The sequence below is a fragment of the Eucyclogobius newberryi genome, unplaced genomic scaffold (assembly GCF_026437365.1).
Source record: "Eucyclogobius newberryi isolate DKJ021-1_F unplaced genomic scaffold, fEucNew1.0.hap1 SCAF_11, whole genome shotgun sequence".
Lineage (NCBI taxonomy): Eukaryota > Metazoa > Chordata > Actinopteri > Gobiiformes > Gobiidae > Eucyclogobius > Eucyclogobius newberryi.
The window spans coordinates 26,872,447-26,899,721 of NW_027315735.1; the positions used below are offsets into that span (position 1 = coordinate 26,872,447).

Sequence of the window (27,275 nt, forward strand, 5' to 3'; positions counted from 1 at the left end):
AGATGGATGGTGCTGAATTCACAGTTGTATTTAATTTGTAGAAGCAGTGTTAGAGAAGACAGATGACTGTTTGGTGCAGCCAGTCTCTTTAGACTTTCTTAGTTTGTCAGTAATGGCAGCCTCCTTAGGCCATGTGCAGTGCAGATCCTTCTCTCCAGATCAATATAGTGAGCAATGAAAATAAAGCCCTTTTCAAATGAGAAACCGTCTGACTGTGCCTATTGACACGTTTCCATTAAAACAAGTGGCATCATGGCTGTGCTAATGACAGTCCGTCTCCTTCACACACGTGTGTCTGGAGGCTGTGCGTGTCGGCTGATACTAAAGTGTAGATGGACAGCTTGCCACCCTGTGGGCACCAGCACTACAGTGGCCCTGTGATCCACGCTGGCAGCTGCTCTGCCAAATGGGATTTTCCTGGAGATTACAGCCTCTAAGTGTGACACACTCGCATGTGTTTGTCTTTGTTGTAGAAGCAGTCTGTGTGTGCTTGCTATTGTAATAAAGGTCGTTGTGCGTTTTGTGGGCCCCTTGAGCCAGGGCGCACTCTGAACATGTCCCGTTTTCACATGGGGCTGGTTACTACATGCCTTTGTGGCAGTGGGGAACACAAATTGGCAAATTGCACAAAAAGAAACAAGCACAAGAAATGGTTCAGAGGTAGGTTTCGATTTAAACTGTCCTGCTGCTGCAACTCTCTTTAGTAACATGAACTCCGAACCGGGCCATGTGTCGTTCTCTTTTGTTTGGACTATGAGATCCTCACAATGTTTATTATTAAGTAGATAATCAGCTTATTTCCTTTGCATATAGCTTGGTCACACAATTACTTTAACACATTTACAATTATCTGCAGAGATCTACAAAGTGCTTCAATTTACTTTAGTGCACAGACACCCCACATATCACCCAAAGCCAAGTTTCTTCAAATCGGCTTAAAATGTCAATGTTAATTCAGTTGCTGTCCAATAAACAAATGACCTTTTCCATCATATGCACATCACTTGAATACAAGCTGGGCTGCAGTCACAGTTGTAATGATTTTATTCTGCCAAATTAATTACAAACTTTTAATTCATGTTTTGAATCTGCCCCACTGAGTTACATTTCATGGTAGATTATTTGGGGGCTGTTTTGTGCCTGCCTCAGCGTCTGGGGAATCCAGAGCTGTCCATGGTTCTGAACATAAGCCTCATGTTTAAAGGGGCTGTGACGTGGAGGTGCTGTGGCTTTGTCGCTCCAGCTTTAACCTGCTTAACCTACTTTCCTCTCACCGTCTTTCATCTGTGTACAAAAAGGAAAGTGCTGGATAAACATAGCCAACTTAAAAGTGACTATAAGCTTTCCAAACAACACACAGCAAGAATGTGAATGGCTGCAATTAGCAAATCACAAAGAGAGCAATTATTTAGGTAATTAAATGTGCAAACAAATTAATGTCTTGCCAGCTTATTTTAAACCCAAAGAGCCCTATAGTTTAGATCTTATCCAAACATGTTCAGAAAGGCGTTTATTTTAGTATGTGCTCATGAATGTTAATGCTGCAGCGATAAATCAACTTAGTCAAATATATAAAATATTCATAGTCATATGTTGAAATCGTAATTGTTTCTGGACCATATTAACTTGAAATGCCAAAAGAGTTTTTATAAGAAAGACAGTGGCATTATTAAGTCTGAAAAAATAATTAAAACATTCAGATTTTCATCATCAATATATGTATTTGTAAATATTCTTCATCCTTCAGTCACCATGTTCCAACCTTTATCGGTTCGGATGATAATGTACTTAAAAAGTCTCAATTTACAATAGAAATTTGGCTAATCCCTGACTAGTCAACTTCTAAAATAATAATTTGTTTTGCAGGGTTATGGCAATGTGCACTGTGAACTGAAAAATGTATTGGATTACAAATTTAACATATCATTTTCTTATCCCTGTTTTTGTGTCTTCATAACTTTTACTGCATCAATCATAATTTCACTAATGAAAGCAGCCTCACGAGGAACATGGGCGTCTCATGTTCGGCCCATTAACCCAACCGGTAGAGAACATGTTGGGGAAGCGCTTGAACCTTTATTGTGATGAATATGGCTAAAATAATGACATTTTAAGATCTTAATTGTCCAATTATGGAGACAGCTGTTATGCTGTGCCGCAATGCCAGTTCAATTGCAGTTTCCTAGCAACCACCGAGGTACAATGAATGCAATGCTTTTCTGTTAAGTGGCATAATTTACCCATAGACTGTGTGAACGCCTCTTATGAACACACCTTTCATTTTACATGGAGTGAGATATGAGCCTTTTAAAAAACACATAAGCATAATCATTTTTAAATTTTGTGATTCTTATTTTAAAATCTATAATATTTCACTTTATAGTTAAATAACATTGTAATTTCTGTGTTTAGAGCATTGGGTTCCAGCCATAATATCTATCTATATATATTGGTAAATTGTTTTATGGTTAATAAAGATGATAAAATACATAAGTCAATTACCCGTCCCTTCAGAGTAATACAAGCTGACAAGCTTTTTGGGAGCAAATAAAAAACCTTTGGGATTCTAGGCTATCAATGGTTTGGAGACTATATTATTTACCTACATTAAGCTATGCATAGAATACGATTTGTTTTATTTAGCTACAGCAATATATAATATAGATAATATATTTATAAGAATGCCTAGATATTTCAAATAACACATTGTTTTGCTTCTCAAAAACAACCAAACAACCAATATCAGAGCAATTTAGCTGTGATTGTGTTAATTGTGTTAACACAATCACAAATTATTGTGTTAATTTCATTGCATTATGTAAAATTCAAAGTGGTTTATAGGCTAATTTTAACTCTTTATTTACTGGTAATTTAATGCTTAGTGCACCATTAAACTAAAACCTTCCATATACCAGGTGTTTTAATATTTGTTCAAGTAACTGATACAAACATATAGATAGCTTTAGGAGTGGTTAGCGCTAAACAATAGTGATGTCGCAGCAAGCACAATCACCTTGCTTGATTAATTTTCACCCAAGAAGCTCCGTCCTGCGCTAATCATTGTACATGCCTTCTTTTCAATTAATTCATTATCAGGGGAGAGAGTCGAAGGCTGGGAGGAGGCGGTGATGGGGGAGGGGTGAGGAGGAGGAGAGGGAGAAATCCAATCGGTGCAGTCTCAGAGCAATACAGCATTAGTCTCCTCCTGATGTAATTGGGATGGCAGCGAGGGTAAAGCCTGCTGATTTAGGGACAGCCTCTAGGCCCGATTTAATGCCCTTTGCCAAAACTCTGAATCCATCTTTTGATTTCTTCTTCTTCCCATTCTCTCGCACCGTCGCCCTCCCCCACACAATCTCGCTGTCTATTCAGCCCACCAGCCGCTGCCATGTATCTCCATCTGTAGTCTATTAACAGAACAGTAACCGCGCTCTTTACATTTAAAGACGCGCGCAAGCTCCCAGGAGAGGGGCTCGTTTTCACCATTTCACGTCTTCTTCACCTCAGCAAATCAGCTGCCCTTTTATGTACAGTGAAAAGATTTGGTGATGATGCTGCAGGAAATGGGGAACAGTAGGCGGTTTTCTGTAAATCTATTGGTTGCACGGTAGTTTTACAATAGATTTGCAAAGGGAACACACACAAATGTTGAAACAAATTATTTATATTAGTGATTAGCTCGATTATCTTGCTAAACTACACCAATAATCTGCTTCAATACTAGTTTTACATTATGGGCTTTATGTGCTTTAGGTTGTTTGTTCAATGCTAAACAAGCATGTCAAAGGAGAAAGCAGCGAAAGGGCAAACTGAACAGGTGTATGTTGTGCTTGGTTTTGGGGGGGGGGGGGGGGGGGGGGGGGGGGGGGTTGTGTTGCTGGTGCTGCGGCTACTCAGTCCACTGACAGATGGACTGCCAGGGCAATCCTATTACCCCCGTGTGTTGAGCTTCTTCTAATGCCAGCGCGGGTTGAACGGCTAATGCGATGCAACGTTTACAGGCAGGACCAAGTGCCTGTGAACGATTATTATCCCAATTGGTTTGATAACAGAGGGGATTTAAACTCAATGAACAGACAGGAAAATTAGTATCATGAAATGTTTGGTTAGCATGAGATTGAGGCTGGTCCCATAAGGGGGGCTTTCCTCCATGTGTTTTAGTGCATTTTGAGTTTTTTGGTCTCTGTTGGCAATTGTTTTAATGTCCTTTATGTCCTCTGGTTTTGCTATCTGTAAATTATTTTATTGAAGCTATAAACTACTGGAACAACATATAAATGATTGTGACATCATCATACTCAAACCCTTTGTGGACACTATTATCTGCTTCAGAAAGGGGATGTCACTGAGCTATGGATGAACTGAAAATGAAATGCACTGCAGTACACCAAGTTCAACAATGCAATGTTGGAATTTTGCTGATCATCATGCAAGAAAAAACGTATTGACTAATTTTCCATGCCCAGATGAGTCTTAAAGGATTTGTATATGAATGTGCTGTGTTTTTTCTGCTTACATCAGTTTCATTTCAGTTTATTTGCCATATTTATAGTTTAAAAACACATTGGCAAAGATGTGCATAAAGCTCAAAGTGCACAGCAAAACATTGAAAGCAACAATGGGCATAAGTTACAAAACACTGAAAGTACCAAGACATATTTTGACACTGAAATAATAATCAAAAAAGAGTACTTTGCTGAAAAGTGCTCGATCAAAGTCCAATGCAATGTTCAAGCTTGTGACATCTTGGGGGGAGAAGCTTTTAGCATGTCGAGCAGCTGTGGGTTCTCTTACATCTCTGTTTCAATCTACATCAGTGAAGGGCAGACACTAAATAATATAAAATACACTGACAATTATACAGAGTCTTGCAGTAACACAGAAATACAGTAACCTGCCTAAAGTAACTGTATGTCAAAGCATGTCTGCAGTGCATCATATATGTTGCTTGTTATGCAGACCGCATCTTCTCTATTAGCCCGGCATTGGCATCTCCAGGTCAAGCAATTACCGCACATCAAGAAACCAATTGGGCATGACTAAAATATCATTGCCATGTGATTGCGTCCTTATGTTTGACTGCGCGATCCTAATTCAAACCACTTTGTCCATATGATCGAGGAGAATTGAGGACACGCTCTACAATTCAGCTCGCTACCCCCCAAGAGCCCTTCCTATACATGTCTGATTCACAGCAGCTGGTTTGGAGACGCGCTGTCACTCGCCTTTACCCAACAGAGGCCGAGATGAGGTGTAATGAGCGAGAGAGGTGAGGTGGCAGAGGAGAACGAGTCGGGTTCGGGAAAGGGGAAGGCAACGAAGCATTGGGTTAAGAAACTGTAAACCATTCGACTAAACGCCCCGAGTGTTTGTATTAACTGGGGATTGCTTGTCCAGCTGTGTAACAGTTGGAGTTGTTTCCTTAGTGCATTGTTGCTTCGAGACAATTATCTTACTAAAGACTTACTAGACTGGGTAGGTGTGTAGGGGATCAGGGAGACTGGCGCACGAGCAGAGAGAACGGGTACACGTGGCAAGACGGGGGCGAAGGGTGTTATTAGTGAAGCCGCATTCATCCTTTTTTGCATTTTTTCTTCATTATACAGTCAAATATATGTGTGCCCCTCAACTGCCAGCCCTGCCCTTCACTTGTCATGTCAGTTCATCAGATTTACAGGTGACAGACTGCCTTTATCCACAATATTTATACACGTTAATGGACATTACAGTTGTATTATTGATTTCTTAATGAGTGCTTGTCTTTTTTCTTGATCTCTTCCAGGGTTGTAACAATGTAATATCTTCCCCTAGTGTAAAATTGTCAAAAGCATTGATATCTAGTTCCAAAAAACTCTAAAACAGAAGAATTGATACTGTCAAAAAAATCTCAAATATGGCCAAATTCTTGATAAGTTTTACAATTGGTAATATAATTTTGCTCAAGACTACACGGAAACACTAAATAAATTACAATTATTTTGAGTTCAAAAGGACACTTTATTGTCTAATAACATTTAGTTTTTTTTAAATAATATGTTTTTTCATTATTGGGATATGATGCATGGTTTGAAAAGGGGCTGGATGAAGCAATTGCTTTCCAATACCGCTCCCACCCACTCAACACAACACACAAAATTGGTATTGAGTACAAGGTTTTTTTGAGTTTTGAAATATTGTATCATATTGTATTGTATATTCGGTTGGAAATACTAACAAAAATCTTAAAATATAGTAGAATAAACGTTACTGTCCTCGAGGGGCAATTTGTCTTGAGAGAGTGCAGCAGTTGCTGTAGAATACATTAAAATACAAGCTAGACATAAAAACATGGATTTAGAGAAGACATCATATCATGGGCAAGTGGAGTTGATCAGTTTGATTGCGGCTGGAATAAATGACTCCTGCACTGAAGCTCTCTCAGCCTTTTCTCTGATGGCAGCAGATCATAGCGTGCGGTCAGGCCAATCAAGGCAAGCAGTGATTGACCAATCAAATCTAAAATGACCGTGTGTCACATGTATATTTTAATTGATCTAAAATGTATCCAAATAAGCCAGTTTTCCCCTCACTTCTGCTGCTGAAGCTTGGTTAAAGTCACGGAGTAATTTATTCAGCCTCAAACCCATGGATCTATGCTCAAACCTCGCTGAATAAAAATGTGTGGGAATCTTGGATGTTTGCTGCGCATGTGCGAAGAGAAGCAATGCAACAATAGCGCAAAGTGTCACCAAACTGACTTAAAACTATCATTTAGAGACAAGTTTTTGTTTGTAGCTAAGGCTCTGTTCACATTTCCAATGATTAGAAGTCAGTTGGAAATACAGCCAGTATTTATAATAACGCTGATTTGTGTAATGAATCGATCTGTGAAGTGAGACTATTTGCTCCATTCAGCATGTTTTACAGGTATGGGAGTTTAGCCCGAAAGATAGGCATTTGCCCTTTATGTGGGAGACTGGGGTTTGAAACTCACATTTGCAAGTTTTTTTTTCCCTTTTGTGTGCAAACGTTAGCCACTAAATATTGATGAACACCGCAACTCTGCTTACCCATCCATAAAAGTCACCGCACACTACCGGATCATATTCATGGCAGAGGACGTGTTCAGGGTCGATGGAAATGTTTCTGTCCCACCTTACTACTACTGCTTCATAAATGTCTTTTATGGATGTGATTTATTTGAGACTGATTCTTTTCCTGGCTGTTTTTTTGACATTTTTTTAAGTTGGATTGATAGATTTCCAAACCAGGGTGTTGTAAATCCATATTTGATTTTAGGTTCGCAAAAGTAGAACCCTCCTTATCAATAGCATAAGACATTACAGTATCTATTACTTACAAACGAAGCCAATGAATGCCCTGACCTGAGCCCACCCCCTCCTACACGACTTGTATAGCTCCAGTTAACAATACAACCCATTGTAAGCCCATTGTTTTGGTATTTCAATATCTTTCTGTCCTGCTGCTCATCTGTAACTCAGCCTTTTCGTTTGAATGCTGATTCCTTTGTTTAAACATTGATAGAGACGGGGAGCACCGCTGTCCACTCAGTCAGAACCGGAGAGGTCAAGGATGGCGGCGTTCCTCCACAAATTTCATTAACGGAGCACAAGAGTGTAAATATGAAACTATGTGAATTGGTGAATCCTCGACAATGCTCCAGTGGCTTTCATTATACCTCTGCCTGGATAATGCGGGGTAATGTATTCCAGCGAAAGCTCAAAGGTTATGGACTGTAAAATAGCGTGTGTAGGAAGGCTCTGTTTTTTTGAGCGAGAACAGCCGGCCTCCTGCGCAGCCAGACCCACATTAGTCCAGAGCATGGGATTGGATGTGCAAATGGCCTGTGGATTAGTGAGCTAATGCATTTACGAGAGGGGGGTCCACGATCCCTTTATTCGCCACAGCGCTTGAGTTGAGGCTCGCCGCAGTGGAGAGTGGGGGGATACCCGGGTTTCCCTTTGTGGAGACTCTGAGATTTGGGTTAAAGGGGTTAGATAAGGGCATGGGCGCGGCGGGCAGGCACAGTCACACTGATAAACACGCTCACTGGAAATCATGCTTTAACAGAGGGACGATTTCATGAGCATTGTCTACGGCTTAGATCACAATAATGACGTCAATAAAGGTATCTTCTGTCAAGGGTTGGGCTTCATTGTCACTGCACTGCAAATTTCATAAAACTAACCAAGATTAATTCACTTAAATCTAGATAAAAAAGCTTACTTATCTTGTTTTGAGAATTTTTCACTCATTAAACGCTAAATGTGTAAGATTATTAAGGTTATTTCAAGAAAATATATATATTTTTTCTTATTTAGTTTTTAAATCTATAATCTAGTAAGGATACATGCAAAACAAGCAGAACAAGTTTTCAGACGTTAAAAATAGGAGCCTTTCTTAAAACAAGAATATTTTAGGTACAATAACTTTTTTTTCCTAAAAATAAGAATGTGACATCCATAACATTTTAATATGCATTTATTGAATGCTTAGGCACATAATTTCAAAACCACTACAAATAAGGTAATAAACAGAACCCTTACAATATCCAAATCATCTTTAGTTTTTACTACAATGACATCTTCAAGGTTATATTTTGTCATAACGTACACACAGCTGTTGAAATTGATTGGATAATATGATGTATAGTCAAGAAGTTTTTCAACATCTGTCAGTTCTGTTGCTTGCGCAAGGTTAGGTACAGCAATTTCATATGCAAGAAAATCTGTTTAAACCCATTGTTTCATAAACCTGGTATTCAAAGCAATATAACTCACAGTTAACAATGAAAATATTTTTTACAAGCCCAAAGGTGGGAATTGAACCATTTGCAGAGATGATTATCAGAGACCTATCACAAATGTATTTGTTACCATACAGAACAAGCCACTTCACCCTCACTGCATGTTGTACATTGTCCATCCTTAAGAAATCTCTAACTTTTGTTCTGACATGTTCAATATTAGCAACTTCTGAAACAGGACCCAATTCTTTCTCATGTAAAAAAATTGGGTGCTCGGTGCCTGCTTCATTTTGACAACATTCCAATAACTGATTGTGATTTACAAGGGACTTACACACATTCTTAAAGTTCAGTTTGGAAGACCATTGTTTAAAGAAACAGTGTTTAGACTCAAATCTCATGCACATATGCCTTATAACAGGTCCCAGAGACATCATCTGAGAAGGTAGATGCAGCATGTAATGTTGCTTTGGGATTATATTATTTTCTGGGAAGAGTTGTCTAAATAGCTTGAGATGATCTTCTATCATTTGTTTCAGTTTTAACACAGTTTTAACACAGTTTGTACAGACACAACATGGGCAAAAAGTATTTTTACAATTTCAATTAAATCCAAAATAAAACGGACATGGGGATTTTTCTCTACACTGTCCAAGAGGAATGGCAAAATCTTTATCAATATCAGCATTTGCCCAGATGATTGTTTGAGTTTATTGTCATTTGAGGCTAATGTAGCAACACTTATTGGAGAGGACTTATCACGCACATCTACTGAAGAAAAAGGAAATGTCTGCATCGCTGCATTAAACATGTCCAACTCCAACTTTCCAGAGAGAATAAGGTATTTCAAGACACACTTAATTTCCATAGGTGCTACACCTTCAAGAATAATGTGCATAATATTCTGTGGCATTTGCTCTATTAGATTAAAACCTGGAAAATCAACCAACTTGCTTTGTCGGTTTATGCCATAGTTTTGAGGGAGGATTTTAAGAATTCAGTGCTAGCCCTTTCGATTTCGATGCACTGCCTAATGTGTCGGTCCATTGTCCTTTTAGTGAAGCTCCTTTCATTAAAGTTTACATTCACAATGACGACATTTGCTGTATGCAAAACCAACTCCTTCCTTAAAACCTGCAAGCTCATGCTGGGCAAGTGTGTCACCGCACACAGCGACAACTGCACCAGTTAGGTGAAATTGCCCATTCACAGTATCAATATTTATTCCATTGTACAGCAACTTCAAATCCTGGTCTATTCTAGTTAATATAACATCTACCCCGCACTCATCAATGTCCTTTGCCTTCGCTATTGCAAGGAGTCGGATTGATGCAAGCTTTGACCTAAACTTTGGGTCTATGTTGCCTAAAGTGTAATAAAACATTAGTAATTTATTTACTGCTGCATGTGAGTCCAGTGGATTACAAATTTCAATCTCATCTGAGTACAGTATCACTTGTAAAGCAGATTTCTTTTTAGAAAACAATGGATGGGTTTTGAAAATGCTTCCATCATTAATGTCATATACAAAACTGTCTTTGGGGCAACTTTGTGGACTGGTGTTGAGCATTTCAAATATTTTTGAGTTAGACAACAGCTGTTTAAGACTTTCAATAAGCGGGACATAGTAGAAACACTTGTTTTTGATTGCAAGAACCCTTGATTCTCCCTTTTTAACTCTGCAGGCATACTTGGAAATGATAATCTCCTCAGGTGTGACAGGGTTACAAAGCTCCTGCATTGCTCTGTCCTGCATGTTCGCTGTGGAAAATATGGCAAAAGGATCTTGAAAGTGATCCAGTGTTGATAGAACCTCTTCTTGTAAATGTTCAATGTTGGAATGTCTTTCAAAGACAGTCCTGATGTTCTCTCTTAGGGAACTCAGAAGTGCCACTTGATACTGCTGGATGCCTGAGACAATGTTGTTAACGCTTCTCTGAAAAACATACAATCATTGAAAAAAATAATCTTAAAAAACAAACATAACATCTCAATAAAAAAAAAAAAAAAACATAACAAGGTAGACAACAAAATATCCTTCATCAAATGAATTAATACATTTTAATAATATACTCTCTTTGTTTAGTATAAAAATGATAAAGCGTGTTCTTCATCTTTTCACCAATATAGGCCAAAGAAATGAACTAAAAAAATTAACTAGCAGCAGCTATAGATGTATTGGCAAGATATACAATTTGAATTATTAAAACCAGATTTTTTACCTGCGTGTGTAAAAATCTGATCGTAAGATCGCAAAATATTTACCTAGGTAATTTATTCTGACTATTGCACATTGTCCTACTTTTGTTCTGAACTTGACTCTACTTTAATTTCTGTGGAACTATGCATAACCACATTTTTTTATACCTGCCATGCTAGTATCAAAATATAAGAATGGCCATGTTTTTATGTTTTTACATCACATTGACATGACTCCAAATATGCCTGGTAAAAAAATAAAAACAAATCTTACCTGAGATAGGTGGCATTGCTCCCGCACACCAATAGCAAATGCAGCAGCACATCTGGCAAGATCCATAGTTGCTCTTCCACTCTACAGAACGGGGAAAAAGTATTATAGTTAGTCCAGCATTACTATTCTGTAAAACCTCAATCAACCAAAGCCAATATTTTAATTTTGTCAATTTGTTCATGCAAGAACCTGTACCTGACGCACGCAACGTTAAGAGGAGATGGAAAAAAGTTCTATGAGCACTGGGTAACCATGGTAACCATGCACTGCACGCCCAACCAACACCGTGTTGATGGTGCACCTCTCTAAACCATTAATAAGGCCACTATAATAAGGCCACTAAAGGCAAAGGACTCGCTCTCTCACCTCAGGAGCGCTCACAGATCTGAGGCTCATCGCAGGCCAGAGCACTCTGTGCGCAGTGACAAACACAGCATACGTACCAATGCAAACATGTAGGCTAGATTTCATACAAATGGCCCGTTTTGGGGGTCTCCAGGAGAATTGTTACGCAAAGACATTTATTTACTAAAGCGTCTCGACTCGAAATACCGGATCAACTGTACTCCGTATTGCGCATCACGAATAAAGTAATCATAAAATCATAAATCGTTACATTGCCTGATTCTGACATTGATCTTCCACCTCCACAAAACTTCCCGGTGGCTCCTGTTGCTCCAGCGTTGCAGATGAAGCAGACGCGGTAGATGGCGTGTCCGCTCCGGGTACAGCGCGCACCTGCTCCGCCCCGGACCTTGTTTCGGTACAGTCTGAAAAAACAACTGTACCAAAGTTTTCTCGTCCTATGGCAGCTGCGTTGGATGTGGTGGTCAGCCATCCTCTTGGAGGGTTCCCAGTAGCTAAATAATGCGAATGCGTGCGTCGGAGATGGTAATAAAAGGAGTTGAAAACACGATATTCCTCGGCGCATCCATCCACTCCACAAATGACGCGGAAGTCTGGGCTCCGACCATGTGCAGTATTAATATGACTTAAAAGGGACACACACCTCCAACAGGCCATGATATCCCAAAAGCAGAAAATCACTTTTGTAGATAAATCTGTCGTGTCTTCTTCTCAAATTTGTTTGAATGGAGAATAATCTGCCGCCCTAGGTTTGGACAATACCAACAAACACCGTGGGATTATTAAAATAAGAAGGGGAAATAATGAACAACAGTGACCCGAAAGCGCGTACAAAATAAACGACAGAAAAAACATAAATATGTATATCAAGCATGTTTTATAAAAAAATGAAACAACGACATAGATTAATTTAGTTTATTTAATACATTTTGTCAGTGGAACATTCCGGCGGGATCAAGCGGAAGCGATGACTTTGACTTGGTCAAGGCCACTCAATAAAGTTTATTTAGTAATGCAGTATTGTTACCATGTTTTATATATTGTACGTCCCATATAATATTATAAAAATTGCATGTATATTTTTGGAGATCTTAAATTGCAAGGTGGTATGAATTTGTACAAAATCAATGTTACACCCCCATGGCCATTTCCAAATGGTTGTGACCCAGAGCGATCTGCGCATCGATCTTGCGCATCTTGCGTCATCAGTCAGTCGAGAAAAAAATTGTCGATTTGGGAACACGAGGTAAGGTTTTTGTAATTTCTCTTTTATATTAGTCAAATAACTAATGCTTTGCAAGAATTGAAAAGTGATACAATTTTGGTCAAATCATGGGTAGAGCTGCAATACAAGAATTTTTAAGCATAAATTGTGGCTAATGTAGAAGGCTTACAGATGCTCGTTAGCTTAGCAACTATTGCACTTAGCTAGCTGCGTTGGCGCCACATTGGACCACAGAGTGTCCACACAGCACATTTGTATAAATTAGGTATAATACAGGAGTGAAATTTTCAATGTGTTTAAAGAAAATAAATTTACTCTTTCATTTTATTTGAAACGTTGGTGGGGTTATTTCTTGGCATGCTAATCAAGTCTTCAAAACGTTGCTTATATCATGTAGCTGAAACTAATGACTCAAATAAAAAGCATTTTAGATATTTGGACTTTGTCAGAAATTGTATTACTTGTTGGCCAATCTTTAGGTTTATTTTAAGTTGTTAGTTTACTTTGGTAATTGAACTAACTTAATTTAATTAATTTAGCATTAATGTTTTCTATAGTAATAATCATGAATCATTTAATTTGTTTGACAGGTGATAAAGCCATGGAGAAACTGGATGATGTCACAGTATCTATCTTAAAAGGTAACGTAAAGTATATTGTCTTGGTGTCTACATGCTCTACATTGTATGAACAATGTATGTTGTCTTTTTGTCGTAATTAGCTGCCAACATTGATGAGAGCTTGCTTTCAACACTGAGTCGTGATGATCTGAGGGACCTTTTGCTTGGGCCAGAGCATTTCAGAAGAAGGAAACAATTGTGGTCATTATTCAATCCAGAGGTATTTATTATTTTGTTAAAACATTTGGTTCTACAAATGTGCATTATGTTTAGTACTTGCAGTTCATTGTTTGTTTATTTCTGTAACACAGCAAGACCATACTGTTACTGCAAAGCAGGCTTCGATTATCCCTCAGACCACTGCTTCTCCCAATACAACCCCATTGAAGACCCTGCAGCTCCCCTGTCCACCGGAATATGTGGTCTACACCGATACTGAATTGGAGCAGTGCCGAAAGAACTACTGTGACATGGCCAGCACTGGCACGGAAGAGTGTATCATGTCTAAAGAGTTAAGATGCAGGCTGGTGAGGAAGACCATTACAAGTATGGTGTCTCTACTTAGAGCAAGCCCCGGTCAAATGGTCCAATGTCACTGCAATGGCTAAAAGAATCGTGGAATACTACTCAATGCTGCAGGACAAGGATGACTGCACAAAATATGTATGTATGATTCTTTTTGTTTTTGCTTTTTAGACTAAATGTTGTTCTTTTTGGTGCAACCATGAAAATAATTTACAATTTGTTTCCAGGGGAGCATTAATGCCTACCTGCTAAAAAGATTGCAAAATATAAAATCCCCAGTTAAAAAGCAGGATCCGACACCTGAGAGAGGCCGGCCAAAGAAAAGGCGGATTGACTTCTTGAGTGACAAAGAATTAAATGAGGAAAAGGCAGATTATGATGCTGATGCTGATTCCAGTGGGACATCGACCAGTGGGGCATCAACCATTCTGCTTTCACCAGCCAGCAATTCTGATGATGATTTTAATTCAAATTCATGTAAGTACCCTACAGTATGTAACATACTCCATACACAAAATCTGTTAAACAATATTTTCTTGATAAGCATTATTTGACCATATTTGGATAACTCAAAATGCATTCTTGTCAAACCATATCAGTAAGGTAAAACCTGAAGTCAGTTCTTTGGCTAATTTACTGCGCAAACTTCCGCCCTAAATTCTTGCAGTGGAGGATATTTTATAATTTTATTACATTTTTAACAAGTCCTATCAGCTTTCAATAGTAAATTAAAATAATAGTTGACTGAAATGTTCTTTGATTTTTCCATTTTAGTGGAAGAGGATAGTCTGCTGATACAAGTCAGGCACTACAAAACACTCCAGGAAACGTATAGGAAGCCAAAGCCAAACCAAGATGCGGTGTTCCAGTTATTGGATCTTGAGTTTCAGGCCAGAAGGGCATACATTGACTCAAATGCCACCAGAGAGGAGAACAGAGCTGCCCAAATCTTGGAAGCATATCCATGTTTCAAGGAGCTTCATAATGTAAGTTATAATAAGTCAGATTTGATTTTACTGTTGCACCAAATAATCTTTTCTCATTTCAGGTTTTGGGTGAGCTACGCAGGATTTTGGACTCATCCAATGATAAATTCCTGGATCAAGTTCGACAGATGGGGGGAGTTCTGCTCCAGAGTCCACTTTTATGGGGTGTCTAAAAAAGCAATGAAGCCACCTATGATGATGGAACAAAGTAAGTTTTATTAGTGGCTTTATTTATACCTCAAATTTACTGTATGGAATTTTATTTTTAGTTTTTGTTACAGCTGATGCCCACATTGCGTTGGTGAAGGCGCTACCAGCACTCTTTCCCTCTTCAGCGCTTCCGCCCAAAAAAATGGGGTGTGCCAGTGAGGCTTTATTGCACAGCCTTAAGGTAAAATGCTTTTTATAGAGTTGCATTAAGAACACACTAACAGTTGACATTTACAACACCCAGATAAAATGTTTTGTTTTTCTGTTTAATAGCCTTCAGAAGACCCATGTTTTTCTACAAAAGAGAACTCTCTCCTGTCCTGTACTACTTTTCGATGGTTGCAAGTGCATCATTGCGGTGGGCAATACACCAGTTGCAACATTAGATAAAGAACAGCTTGGTGAGGGGGTAATTTATCTTATGTCTTATTATTACACTTTCCATCTGACGTACCCCAAATGTGTGGCAACCTTACTGTCTGTCATTCAGACAGAAGTACTTCAGGATGCCATTCATGAGAGCGACACCACCTCCTCGTACAAAAAAGCCCTGGCAGAGTGGTGTGATTTCATTGGATAGTAGTGCTGTATTTTGGAGATGGAGGAAGGGGATTTAGAGTGTCTGTTTTTCTCTTCATTGTTTTTTTGTATTTGTTGAAATTGCAGCTTTGTTCTAAAAGCGTTCACATGCAAGATTTAGGTGAGCAAGTTTAAGGTCTTTGCTTTGTGAATGTTTGTGCCACAAAATGTTTTTGCAACAGTAAATCTGTGTGTCCATTACAGATGTAATTTTATACTTAGCTATGGCACTGGATTGTTCAAGATTTTGTCAACGTGTACAATATTTTAGAAAATAAAGATATTGACACTCATTTTGAGTTTCTTTTACTTTTTCTTAAAATAAGCAAATTAAGAATTTAAGATTTATTTGCTAAAATTAAGTATAAATAAAACTAATAAGCTTTATATTCTAGTTTTAAGATCTTCTACCTTAATTTGCTGCTTACAATTAGTGTTTTATGCTTAATTTTAGATAATTTAATTTGGATTGTTACTTAGAATAAGTGTTTTTAGCTTATTTTAAGAGTTATACCCACTTAGAAAAAAAGTCTTATTTCAAGAATTCTTGATAAGTAAAATTCACTTACCCCACTGGCAGATAATTTCACTTAATTCAAGTAGATTTTCGCCTAAAACAAGTGTATTTTTCTAGTTTTAAGGTGGTGTAAATTTGCAGTGTGTGAAATTGTTTGGTGGATAATACTTCTGACGTTGGCTTTTTCTGCTCATGGTAACGCCCAAACGCAGCTTCAGTTGTTAGTAAAACACATTTTACACTATTTACACTGTTCAATATTGTATGCTATTGTGAACTTAATGTATAAGATTTGCGTGACGTGTTATATAATTTGTGTCTCAAATCAGTAATTGAAAAACTAACTGAGGTCTGATTTTTGTCTATATACTAAATAAAATATATCTTGTCTCAATGTTGAGCTGCTTAGACAAGAGGTACAGGTTTATTACAGAGGTGTATTGCCTTTATCCTATAGTGAATTGAATACAAGACCAACGTAAAGTGTTACTGTACATTGTGGTCACCTGCATCTCAAATAAGAAACTGTAAAACTAATTGTTTGTCAGATTTTTGTGTTATATATTGACTAAAATATATGGTTAGGGGAAATGCATAACCATTTTCACTTATTGGTGTAACTTGCCCTCAGGGTTTTGTCATTAGTAATATTGTATTTTTGGCTATGTCAGCGGATCAGTCCGTAACTTGCTGACCTAAATGTTTTAGACCAGACTATTTCCAAAGACAGAATCTGTCCCAGTGAAACTGCTGTCTGGGCTGTTATTAAACTCTACAAGGAAATGAGACTTTCCAGAATGAGCTGCAGACTGGAGACCTACTAATCTAATTAATCAGCATTGCTATTTTCCATTTGCCACTGGCCTCTCTCACTAAATTCTAATCTATTTGCTTAAATCTGTCTCGTTACGTCTTCATAATCTTCTTGGTTTTTTCGATTTACACTGTTTGGCTGTGCATGCATGCACTTTGTGTGAATCCTTATAATAAACATGTTAAATAGCTGCATTTAATTTGATAATACAAAATGACAAGCCTAAGACACCTTTGCATCAGGCTATTTGACTAGATCAGAACCACATTTAAAAGAGAAATGAAAACACATCACTTTAAGTCTTAAGACTATGCATAGCCAATAGATTGCAAATAACACTAGACACAAATGTGATACATCCCAAAGGTGAGTTATTATGGTGAAATATTAATAACGTGTGCATTAATGTATCACTAAACCTGGTTTGGAGCAAAGCCAAGTCCCAGCACAGCTTGTGATGTTGCAAAACCAGGGCTAGGCTTAGATTATGGACTTCAAATGAATAAGGAGAGTTCCTCTGCTGCATTATGTGTAACATGCAAGTGTTACTAGAGCAAGGACCGGGCTTTACCAACCAAAACAACCTGCTCTAGAGAGAGCATACGGCAGCTGTCAGCTCTGCACGCCCCACGCAGGTTGGTGGTCAGGATTTTGGAGAGCACGGATCTTGAACTGCGTCTCACTCCACAGGCTGCCGCTTTGGATCGAGCGGGTGGTTTTCACCCTGGCAGCAGCCTGCAGGCAGCAGGGAGGGGCCCGGCACCAGCATACGCAGCATACGCAGCACAGGCAGCACAGGCAGCACAGGCAGCACAGGCAGCACAGGCAGCACAGGCAGCACACGCAGCACACGCAGCACACGCAGCACAGGCAGCACACGCAGCACACGCAGCACACGCAGCACACGCAGCAGCAGCAGCACACGCAGCAGCAGCAGCAGCAGCAGCAGCAGACGAGAGTCGGTAACTACAAGTGCTACTCTGCGCTATCCGGCTGTGAGTCAGCTGAGCGCGGCGCGAATGAATGAGATTAGACCAGAGAGAAGCCACGGAGGAAGCACAGTTGGATCGGGAAGACGAGGCGAGGCGACTAAACTACAGCGACAACGACACGAGCTGACACTGAGAATCCCGGCGTAAGTGTTTGGAGCGCGCTTATTGACGCATTATCCCGCCCGCCCCATCGCCACTGGGAGGGGGCACATCGAGCTGCCTAAACTCCAATAAGAAATAAGAAGAGATTTACAGAGTGCGCCACCCGCTGCTCCAACATCCTCACGTCTTTTTTTTCTCCTGGATGTAAACCCGCACTGGACTTATTCATCCACCGGGAATCGCTCCTGTCACTGCCGCGCGCGCGTCTCTCAGCCACGACCCCGCGCGCGTCCTGCATCATCCCCGTCTCATCCCCATCCTCGTCACGACCAGGTATCCTTTTTTTTTTTTTAATTAATTTTTTTTGTTGGGATCATCGCGCGGTGGTCCGGAGCCATGACAGGCCCCCCGCCGGCCCCACACCCCGCCTGCTGACGGTACCGGTGCCCGCGGGATGATGGGAGCATGTCCGACGCTCGTTTCAACATTCAGAACCAAACGATTTCTCAATGGACGAAGACAGTGACACGCGGAAAATCAACAGCAGCTTCCTCCGCGACCACAACTATGCAACCGAAGGTATTTTCAGTCGACATGTTGATACGGGCTTTGTAGTCATTAGTTACATTTTTTTTATTTTTTTTTTTTTTATTTTTTTTGCCACGTTAATGCACAAACTTGTCTTTATTTAATCATCCGCGCGTGATATTCCATCCGTTAGTGTCATGTGCGTGTCCCGGGAGACGGTGATGTGGCTTCCCGTGCCTCACACCTATTTTAAGACCCTCGTTAAGTTGTGCGCGTAGGGCAATAATGTACTGCTGTCTTTTGGGTATTTGACAATTGATGAATGGATATTTGACAGGTATTATTCACTTGTTGAAAAGGCAAGAGACAAGGGCGGTAAAGGTGGCCTAATTTTTTGGCAGCTCACTGAAAAATTAGACCTCTTTTTTTGTGTCTCTCGCGCTCTCTCTTCCCGACACTTGAGATAATTATGTTTTTGCGTTGGGATTTGACGATGCTGAAACCCCCTTATTACTGACAATGCTGTGTGCCCCTTATTTACCAAACGAGCCCCCTGATGAGTGTCCCCTCGTAAACGTGTCTTGGTCAATACTTCGATATCGATACCGATCAAAGGCACCTGTCCGCCTGGAGCCCTCTTGCATCATTGATTACACCTCATTACCGGCTCAGTGTTGGACATACAGGACAACTAGTGCCCTCATATCAATAAGCCAATCCAATCATAGAACTGTAGTGGTAATAGCCAGGCAAAGCATAGCCTAACATAATGTATAATGTATAATGTATAATGTATAATCCAGCGCTCAAATGAATACAGTTGTGCTGCATAAAATATAGGTCATGTGATAAAATATTGATTTGTGGTTAACAATTGATACTATTTTGCTTTTGTTCCTGATTTTTTTGGATGATATTTTATAGTTTAATGCCACAAGAAGAGGTGTAGGTAAATGCATATATAAATTACAGCCCAGCGTCTGTTGGAGTGGGCAAACATACAAACAATCAAACAAAAACATAGCATTAAATTGCTAGATTGTGTAGATTTTCATTTGCAGTAAGAGCTGGCTCTGGCAGAATTCAGAAATGGCAAGCAACATCCTATCATAATTATTTATTTAAACCAGTTTTCCTCAAAAAGATGGTCTCTTCTGATCTACATAATGAAATCCAGGCTCCATGGCTGATTCAAAGCTAGAAGACATTGATCAAATGAATGTATGCAAGTCATAAAAATGTCATAAAGCATTGATCGGGAGAATTACTAATGGTATCAAGGGTTTATGGTGACAGAAGAGGGGGTCACATATGCCACCACTTTTCCCTCTGTATAAATTAGAAAAAAATATATAATCTAACCCCTGACAAGAACAGCACCGTCTCCATTGCTCTACTTCCGCAGCAGCTTCTTAATTATGAAAAAAACACCCTAGCATCATCATTTCTCTTGCGCTTGTGCACTTACAGATGATTTGCTGTCACGCCTAAACACAGAGTCAGTGCTTCAGAAGTAGAGCGGGGGTCGGAGTGTGCTATGATGGATATCTTTGTTTGATGTGTGCAAAAAGCAGGAGGGGGATTTTCTCATCTTCTCTTCTATTTGAGGTTTCTACCATGCAGTGCCTCTCATTTTGCATGTCTATATACTTGGCTTTGTCTTGTTTTGGGGATTGTAAGACGTCTAGGCTTGTAAAAATGTTGTCTAGCCTCTGGTCCATCTGTGCTGTTTGAATGCTTTAGTCATTTTATTGCTTTGATTTACTGCTTGACATTGCATCTGATGTGTAGAGTTGCCCACATTGGTGGCGTCTAAGTGCAATGGAGTCAGAGATCATGCTGTCTGTGTCTAGGTCTCTCACCAATCACCATAAATTCACAAAAGTGGTAAAATACCTTTATTCATTCATTGCTGCTACTGCTGATAAGTCGTGTGAGGCCAACCAGAAGTGAACCAGGTCTAAACCCAGTCCAAACTAGAACTTACTGAGTACCAAGAAACCACTAGGAATAACCTGGGTTTAATCCATCATTACAATGAAACACATAACCATCCATCCATCCATCTTCTGCCGCTTTATCCGGGGCCGGGTCGCGGGGGCAGCAGTCTGAGCAGGGACTCCCAGACTTCCTTCTCCCCAGACACTTCCTCTAACTCCTCTGGGGGGATCCCGAGGCGTTCCCAGGCCAGCCGAGAGACATAGTCTCTCCAGCGTGTCCTGGGTCTTCCCCGGGGCCTCTTCCCGGTGGGACATGCCTGAAACACCTCCCGAGGGAGGCGCCCGGGAGGCATCCGGAACAGATGCCCGAGCCACCTCAGCTGGCTCCTCTCGACGTGGAGGAGCAGCGGCTCTACTCCGAGCTCCCCCCGTGTGGCCGAGCTTCTCACCCTATCTCTAAGGGAGCGCCCAGCCACACGGCGGAGGAAACTCATTTCGACCGCTTGTATCCGCGATCTTGTTCTTTCGGTCACTACCCAAAGCTCATGACCATAGGTGAGGGTAGGAACGTAGACCAACCGGTAAATAGAGAGCTTTGCCTTTCGGCTCAGCTCCCTCTTCACCACAACGGTCCGATGCAGCGACTGCATCACTGCAGCCGCTGCACCGATCCGCCTGTCGAGCTCACGCTCCATCCTTCCCTCACTCGTGAACAAGACCCCGAGATACTTGAACTCCTCCACTTGGGGCAAGGACACCCCACCCACCTGGAGAGGGCAAGCCACCTTTTTCCGGTCGAGAACCATGGCCTCGGATTTGGAGGTGCTGATTCTCATCCCAGCCGCTTCACACTCGGCTGCAAACCGTCCCAGTGCATGTTGCAGGTCCGGGTTTGATGGAGCCATCAGGACAACATTGTCTGCAAACAGCAGAGATGAGATCCTGTGGTCCCCAAACCGGACACCCTCCGACCCCCGACTGCGCCTAGAAATTCTGTCCAGAAAAATTATGAACAGAACCGGTGACAAAGGGCAGCCCTGGCGGAGTCCAACATGCACTGGGAACAGGTCTGACTTACTGCCGGCAATGCGAACACAGCTCCTGCTCCGGTCATACAGGGACCGGACAGCCCTGAGCAAAGGGCCCCGGACCCCGTACTCCCGGAGCACCCCCCAAAGGACACCCCGAGGGACACGGTCGAAAGCCTTCTCCAGATCCACAAAGCACATGTGGACTGGTTGGGCAAACTCCCATGAGCCCTCGAGCACCCGATGGAGGGTATAGAGCTGGTCCAGTGTTCCACGACCGGGACGAAAACCACTCTGCTCCTCCTGAATCCGAGGTTCGACTATCGGTCGGATTCTCCTCTCCAGTACCTTGGAATAGACCTTACCTGGGAGGCTGAGGAGTGTGATCCCTCTGTAGTTGGAACACATACACACATAACCATATTCACCTTATTCCAGAAGCCCATCTGGGGGCCGCCATTCCACGTAATCCTTCTTCCGGTTGTATTAGATAACATAGAGCTGCCAACCTCGAGAGAAATTTACTTCTACACTGACTAAAAAGCCGTTTTCGGACCGCCCAGGGAATCGGTGCATTGTTGACTTGTTGGTGCACATGAACATTGGACATTTTACACAAGTCAATTAACTTTATAGCATGTTGTTGCATGTTGTTGTTGAGACTTTTCCCTCGTTCTCCATTCAAACCAACCCGCTAGAAAGTGCCATTACAATTGAAGTGCTGCTCTGTGGAAAAAAGAGGAAAAGTGGGCGGGGCGGAATAAGGTCAGTAGACATATAGCCCAAGACTAAACCAGGTAAACACAAACATGATTTTACCAGGTCTAAACCAGTTATTTATTATTTACCAGATTCCATCAGACTTAAAATGGTCCAAACGAAAGTTGGAACTAAGTCAGAACTTAACCATCTAGATTCAGATACTCCAAAATACTCTCTCAGTGATCATCTAGAGGAGTTACATTACTTGACTAAGTTTTTACATTTAAGATGTTTTGCTTTATATTCAGGGCTTAATTCTCCCCATTTAGGGGAATACCTTTCCCCATCTTTTGATATTTTGGAGTTAATATTTAGGGGGATCTGTCAAATAACTGATAAATCCTAATGGTGCTTACTGGCAGTGATCCGTCATCTGTTTCAGCCTGTTCCCTCAACTCATGATGCCAGTCACATCTAAGAGGCTGTGTAATTTCTGAAGCCAATACTTCTAAACTAAACTTGAGTAAAATCAAGTCTAGAGCAAATATAAATCAGGATTTAACCTGATCAAACAGCAGGTTGTTCAGGCCACTTGGACCACACATACTCGTGTCAGTCCTCACGGGGAGCTGGTGAGGGGGCGAGGGAGCGAGAGTTCCCCTCAGGCAGCGATTGCCTGTAGCAGCAGGGCACTTTAATGATGTCACATTTTAATGATGTCACTGGCGCTGACCTTTGCCATGCTCCAATCCCACGCCTCACTGGGCCTGTAGGCGGAGAAGCAACTGTGTATGGGAGTGCACTCATTTGCACAATCAGCTGGTCCCAGCGTCCTTAAAGGGAGTACATGAGGATGTGACAACAGATGGACATGCTATTAGGGATATCAATAAGAATATAAGGGCACATCAATCAAGGCACAAATGGTTGTGAGAGCAAATGACTTTTTATTACTTTGTTCTAGTGGAAATTGAAGTAGTCTTCACTCTTCACCTGACACTGATGGATGATGTATTCATCCTCAGTGACCCAGCAGGTGGTGAGTTTCATTGCTCTTTTATTTAAACTGTATTAAAAGTTGTATTTTGAAGCAACAATGTACCAAGCCAGTTTGAATGTTCACCCTTTATCGGACTGGATTACCTCCAATCCAAAACATAGACAAGAACTAAAACCCTGTAAAGTATATCTTAACCGTGACCAAAGCTTGATATTTACTTTCATCCAATGGACCAAAAGTAACTAAACTAAACCAACTAAAGCAAGGCGTATATTTTACTTTGCGTATTGACTAAAGCAGAGGAAGCATTGTACATAGTGAAAAACATGCCTTTCCCGCCACATGCCGTACATTCTTCGAGCATATGGAGACGACACTCAGCTAATGGTGATGGAATGGACTATTTGCTTCACTGCTGTGTTTGTGTCCTGTGCATATTTGTGTTTGTTAAATCAATGCACTGCCTGGCTACCCACAGCACAAGTTCATTTTCATAATCCCTGCCTCGGATGCTTCCATAATTAATCTAAAGTGTCAAATAGCAGGTGTAAAATGTAAATTTCTCTCCCTGCTGTGAGGCCATACCCAGCAAATGCTTTGGTATTGATTTTTGGTCCTTTAGAATTTAGGCACCGGAACAATGACCTAAAGGCCTATTGGTAGGACATGAAATCTATTCCGACTTTGGTTCCACTACCCGCTTTGTCTTCCTTATTTATCTGTCCGAATCTTGTACAATCTTGGATGTAATTTGACCCTTGCAGCCCCTTGAATACTGATAGTTCCTGAAATCCCTTTATTCCTGTTGTTGCTGCTGATGGTGCAGCGAAAGGAGTACTTTAGCAAAGGGCTCTGGGGACAGACTAAACCAGGATTTAACCAGGTCCACCCGGACTTAATGAACACTTAACCAAGAAATAAGTGGTGTAAACCAGGTCCAAACCAGGACTAAATCAGAGCTAAACTAGTGTAAACAGACCTAAACCAAAACTATTATGTCTTCATTTACCCAGTATTAAATCACAAAATGCATGCGTCCGTACATACTTGCACACACAGCACAATTGGAACAACACCCTGAAGTAAACCTGCATTAGATCAGGACTAAACCAGGATTAGACTTGGATCAAACACAACCTTTTAACCTTTTTAGACTAAATATTGACTTAACTTGATACTACTACTTGAACTATACGTACTTGACACCTGGAATTAACTAGAACTAAACTATGACTACAGCATAAACCTAAACTAAACATCATAAACCTAAACTAAACAGATCAAACTGCATTTGTCATTTTATTTGTCCTTAATCGAGTAAATTTCAGACCTGATGTGGACTATGTTCTAGTCCTTGTTGAGTCCTGGTCAAGGTTTTGTTTCTAATTTAGTCCTTAATGTTGTGCTGGATGTTTGAATACGCCCTTAATTCCAAAACTATACCCGGGCGTAACCCAGTGTGAACCATAACTGATGGGAATCTGGCTGCCTTTATTGCTGTTACTGCTGCTGCTTATGAGTGCCGTACAATGCCAATGCAAACGGCCCCGGGGCTACATTTTAGGGCCCGGCATAAAAAGACTTAGCACAGCGTACCCCCCGGATCCCATCTATTATTCACCACAAGACGCTGCAGCTCCACCCCATGCACACAGAGCCAGAGCTGCGAATGTGTAGATGTATGCATTTGGGAAGGAGAAGGGCTGCTCATGGGGGGTGCAGGGCGCTTAATCACAAGCTGTGAAGTTGGGAGCAGTCACACTCCTTATTTGGCGAGTGCTTTCATCCTCTGATTAGCTCCTTAATAAGTCTGAATGAAAAGTTAATGAGAATTTCTAACACAAGATGCGAGGTGTTGCGATTGTAGTGAGGGCTGCACTACCCAAAAATATATATGTAGTCATTTGTATTTGGAAATTATAATTTGTTTTTAAGAAAGAGGTCAGACCAGGGTAAACTTAAGACTTATTCCAGCCTATTTTCCCTTGAAATATCTCCCAATTCAAACTGAAGCTGTTCCTGAACCATTAGTAAAAATAATTGGCTGGACTCTTAAAGCTGAGGTGTAGTTTTACCCTCGGATGTCTGATTTACTCTGAATATAAGTGTAACAAGGTCTGCACAGAGGACAATTCGGTTTCAAATCCTGCCAAGATATGTTTGGGAAATTATAAAGAGGAGTAAAAATGGAAATTGGAATTATATGGTGTTAAACCAGGCATAAATGTAATGTAAACTATGGTCCAAACCAGTGGACAACAGAAGTATTTATAAACCAGAACCAATTTGAGAAATGAAGGCCCATTTATAGCTCAGTATTTTTATATAACTACAACCCATTGAATCATGGGTTGTAGTTATATCTGTATAATAATTACCTCCACAATACATAATCCTGTCTTATGCTGCATAAAAAATAAATTGAAACTCTAATCAAAATACTTTCCGCAATTAGATATTTTCCCCAAATCACGCAGCCCTAGTTGCATGAGTTTGCCTCCTGGCCCTTGACTATATGCCAAATGTCTCTACTCTCTCTTCCCCAATTCAACACTTCCGCTGTCCAATAAAGACTTTTGCCAGAAAATCTAAAACATTAATAAACATATCAAGAAAGAGAGTTTAAAAAACAGCTTCTAGTGTAGCCATGATATAATTTACAGCTCCATCACCCCAAATTCCTCCAAATACAAAATATCGCATTGTGTTGATCGATGTGCGAGTCAGTCAGTGCGTGCAGCTGTAGCCTTGAGGCTGGAGCCCTGTTTGACCTTTTCTGGACTTCATAATGGGGTCCATCGGTAAGTTTTGACAGCTAAATCTCATGAACTGTGAAGCTAAAGCCATGAGAGCCTTTATATGTTTTTCATAAGGTCAGCCTAGAGACATGGAGTGGGTTGTAAAGCAGGTTTGTTTCAGCCTCAGAAAAAAGACATAACAGAGATGGCGATGAAAGAGAGCTTCTTGCGTCAGACAGAGAAAGACTGGGGCGCGCTTTTGTTTTTGACTTGCATTACAATTTCATATACCCCGCGTTCTGCCCCTCCTCCTCTGCTGTATCTAAGAGAATCACAAATAAAAAGGTATTTGGAAAAAAGGGGTCCATTTGCCATGCAGCGTAGCCGGTGCACAAAATCAATCTCGCCGACTTCATCTTTATCTTTATTGTGTTTGGGATGGAGCTGTACTGCATTTTAAAATGCAAACTTTACACTAAAGAATATACATCCAGAATATTTGTGTGTTTTTACCACAGACGTTCAATTGAGCTTCAGTTTGTAAAGAAATGCAATACATAGTAATTGGTCTCAAATCAATATTGAACAAAATCCAATTGAAAACAAGATTAATCCAGGTTTAAATCAAATCAGGGCTGAACTGTGATTTAACAAGTGCTTAATTTAGAAGAAATGTCTAAACCAGACAGGCCCAAACCTGTACTGGTCCATGACAACCTTTTAGACAATATTAGATGTTTCTTTTATTTTCCTCACAAATCACACAATGATAAAACCTTGAAACCCTTGCTTGCTTGCAATATAGATTATAGTTAACAGTTTTTAAATCTGTCATATATAAATCCAGTTGTCGAGAGATAGCTCATTTACAAATGTTGCCAGTGACTGACTTCAAGCATCTCTTCAAATCTTGAAGTCATCCATCTTATTTGTTTGTGTTCTGGATCGGACTTTTACCGCTCAAGCACTACTCGGATCAGTGAAATTAGCAGCAGTGTGCGTTTTCTTTGATTAAATGTGTGCTTACGGACGCACACTTTTCTCCAGCAGACCATAACCAGATGAGAACCATAAATCCAGTCCCCAGCCAGCTTTGACGCAATATCGGTCAGTGCTTCCCAGTAGCGTTTGAGAGATCGGATAGTGCACATCAATCACCAGCGATATGAGACAAGCTGTTTGTC

General features: G+C 40.6%; 2 protein-coding genes across 3 annotated transcripts in view; both read left to right on the forward strand.

Moving 5' to 3' along the window:
• Positions 1–27,275, forward strand: part of ppp2r2ba (protein phosphatase 2, regulatory subunit B, beta a) — an 81,182-nt gene that overhangs the window by 24,670 nt on the left and 29,237 nt on the right. The window contains exon 1 of one of the 2 annotated variants that reach the window (XM_072439758.1): positions 18,525–18,734. The exons of the other annotated variant lie outside the window; for it this stretch is intronic. Within the exon in view, the coding sequence (XP_072295859.1) occupies positions 18,665–18,734 (70 nt within the window). The 5' untranslated portion in view covers positions 18,525–18,664. Of the gene's footprint in view, positions 1–18,524; positions 18,735–27,275 lie in introns of those variants that run through there. 2 annotated transcript variants of the gene reach the window in all.
• On the forward strand, positions 13,384–15,926 carry LOC140347345 (uncharacterized). Its single transcript, XM_072433763.1, has 8 exons — positions 13,384–13,451; positions 13,532–13,650; positions 13,742–14,093; positions 14,183–14,432; positions 14,730–14,941; positions 15,004–15,149; positions 15,223–15,332; positions 15,425–15,926. Exons 3-6 carry the CDS (start codon positions 14,031–14,033, stop codon positions 15,112–15,114), a joined length of 636 nt encoding a protein of 211 aa, XP_072289864.1. The 5' UTR covers positions 13,384–13,451; positions 13,532–13,650; positions 13,742–14,030; the 3' UTR covers positions 15,115–15,149; positions 15,223–15,332; positions 15,425–15,926.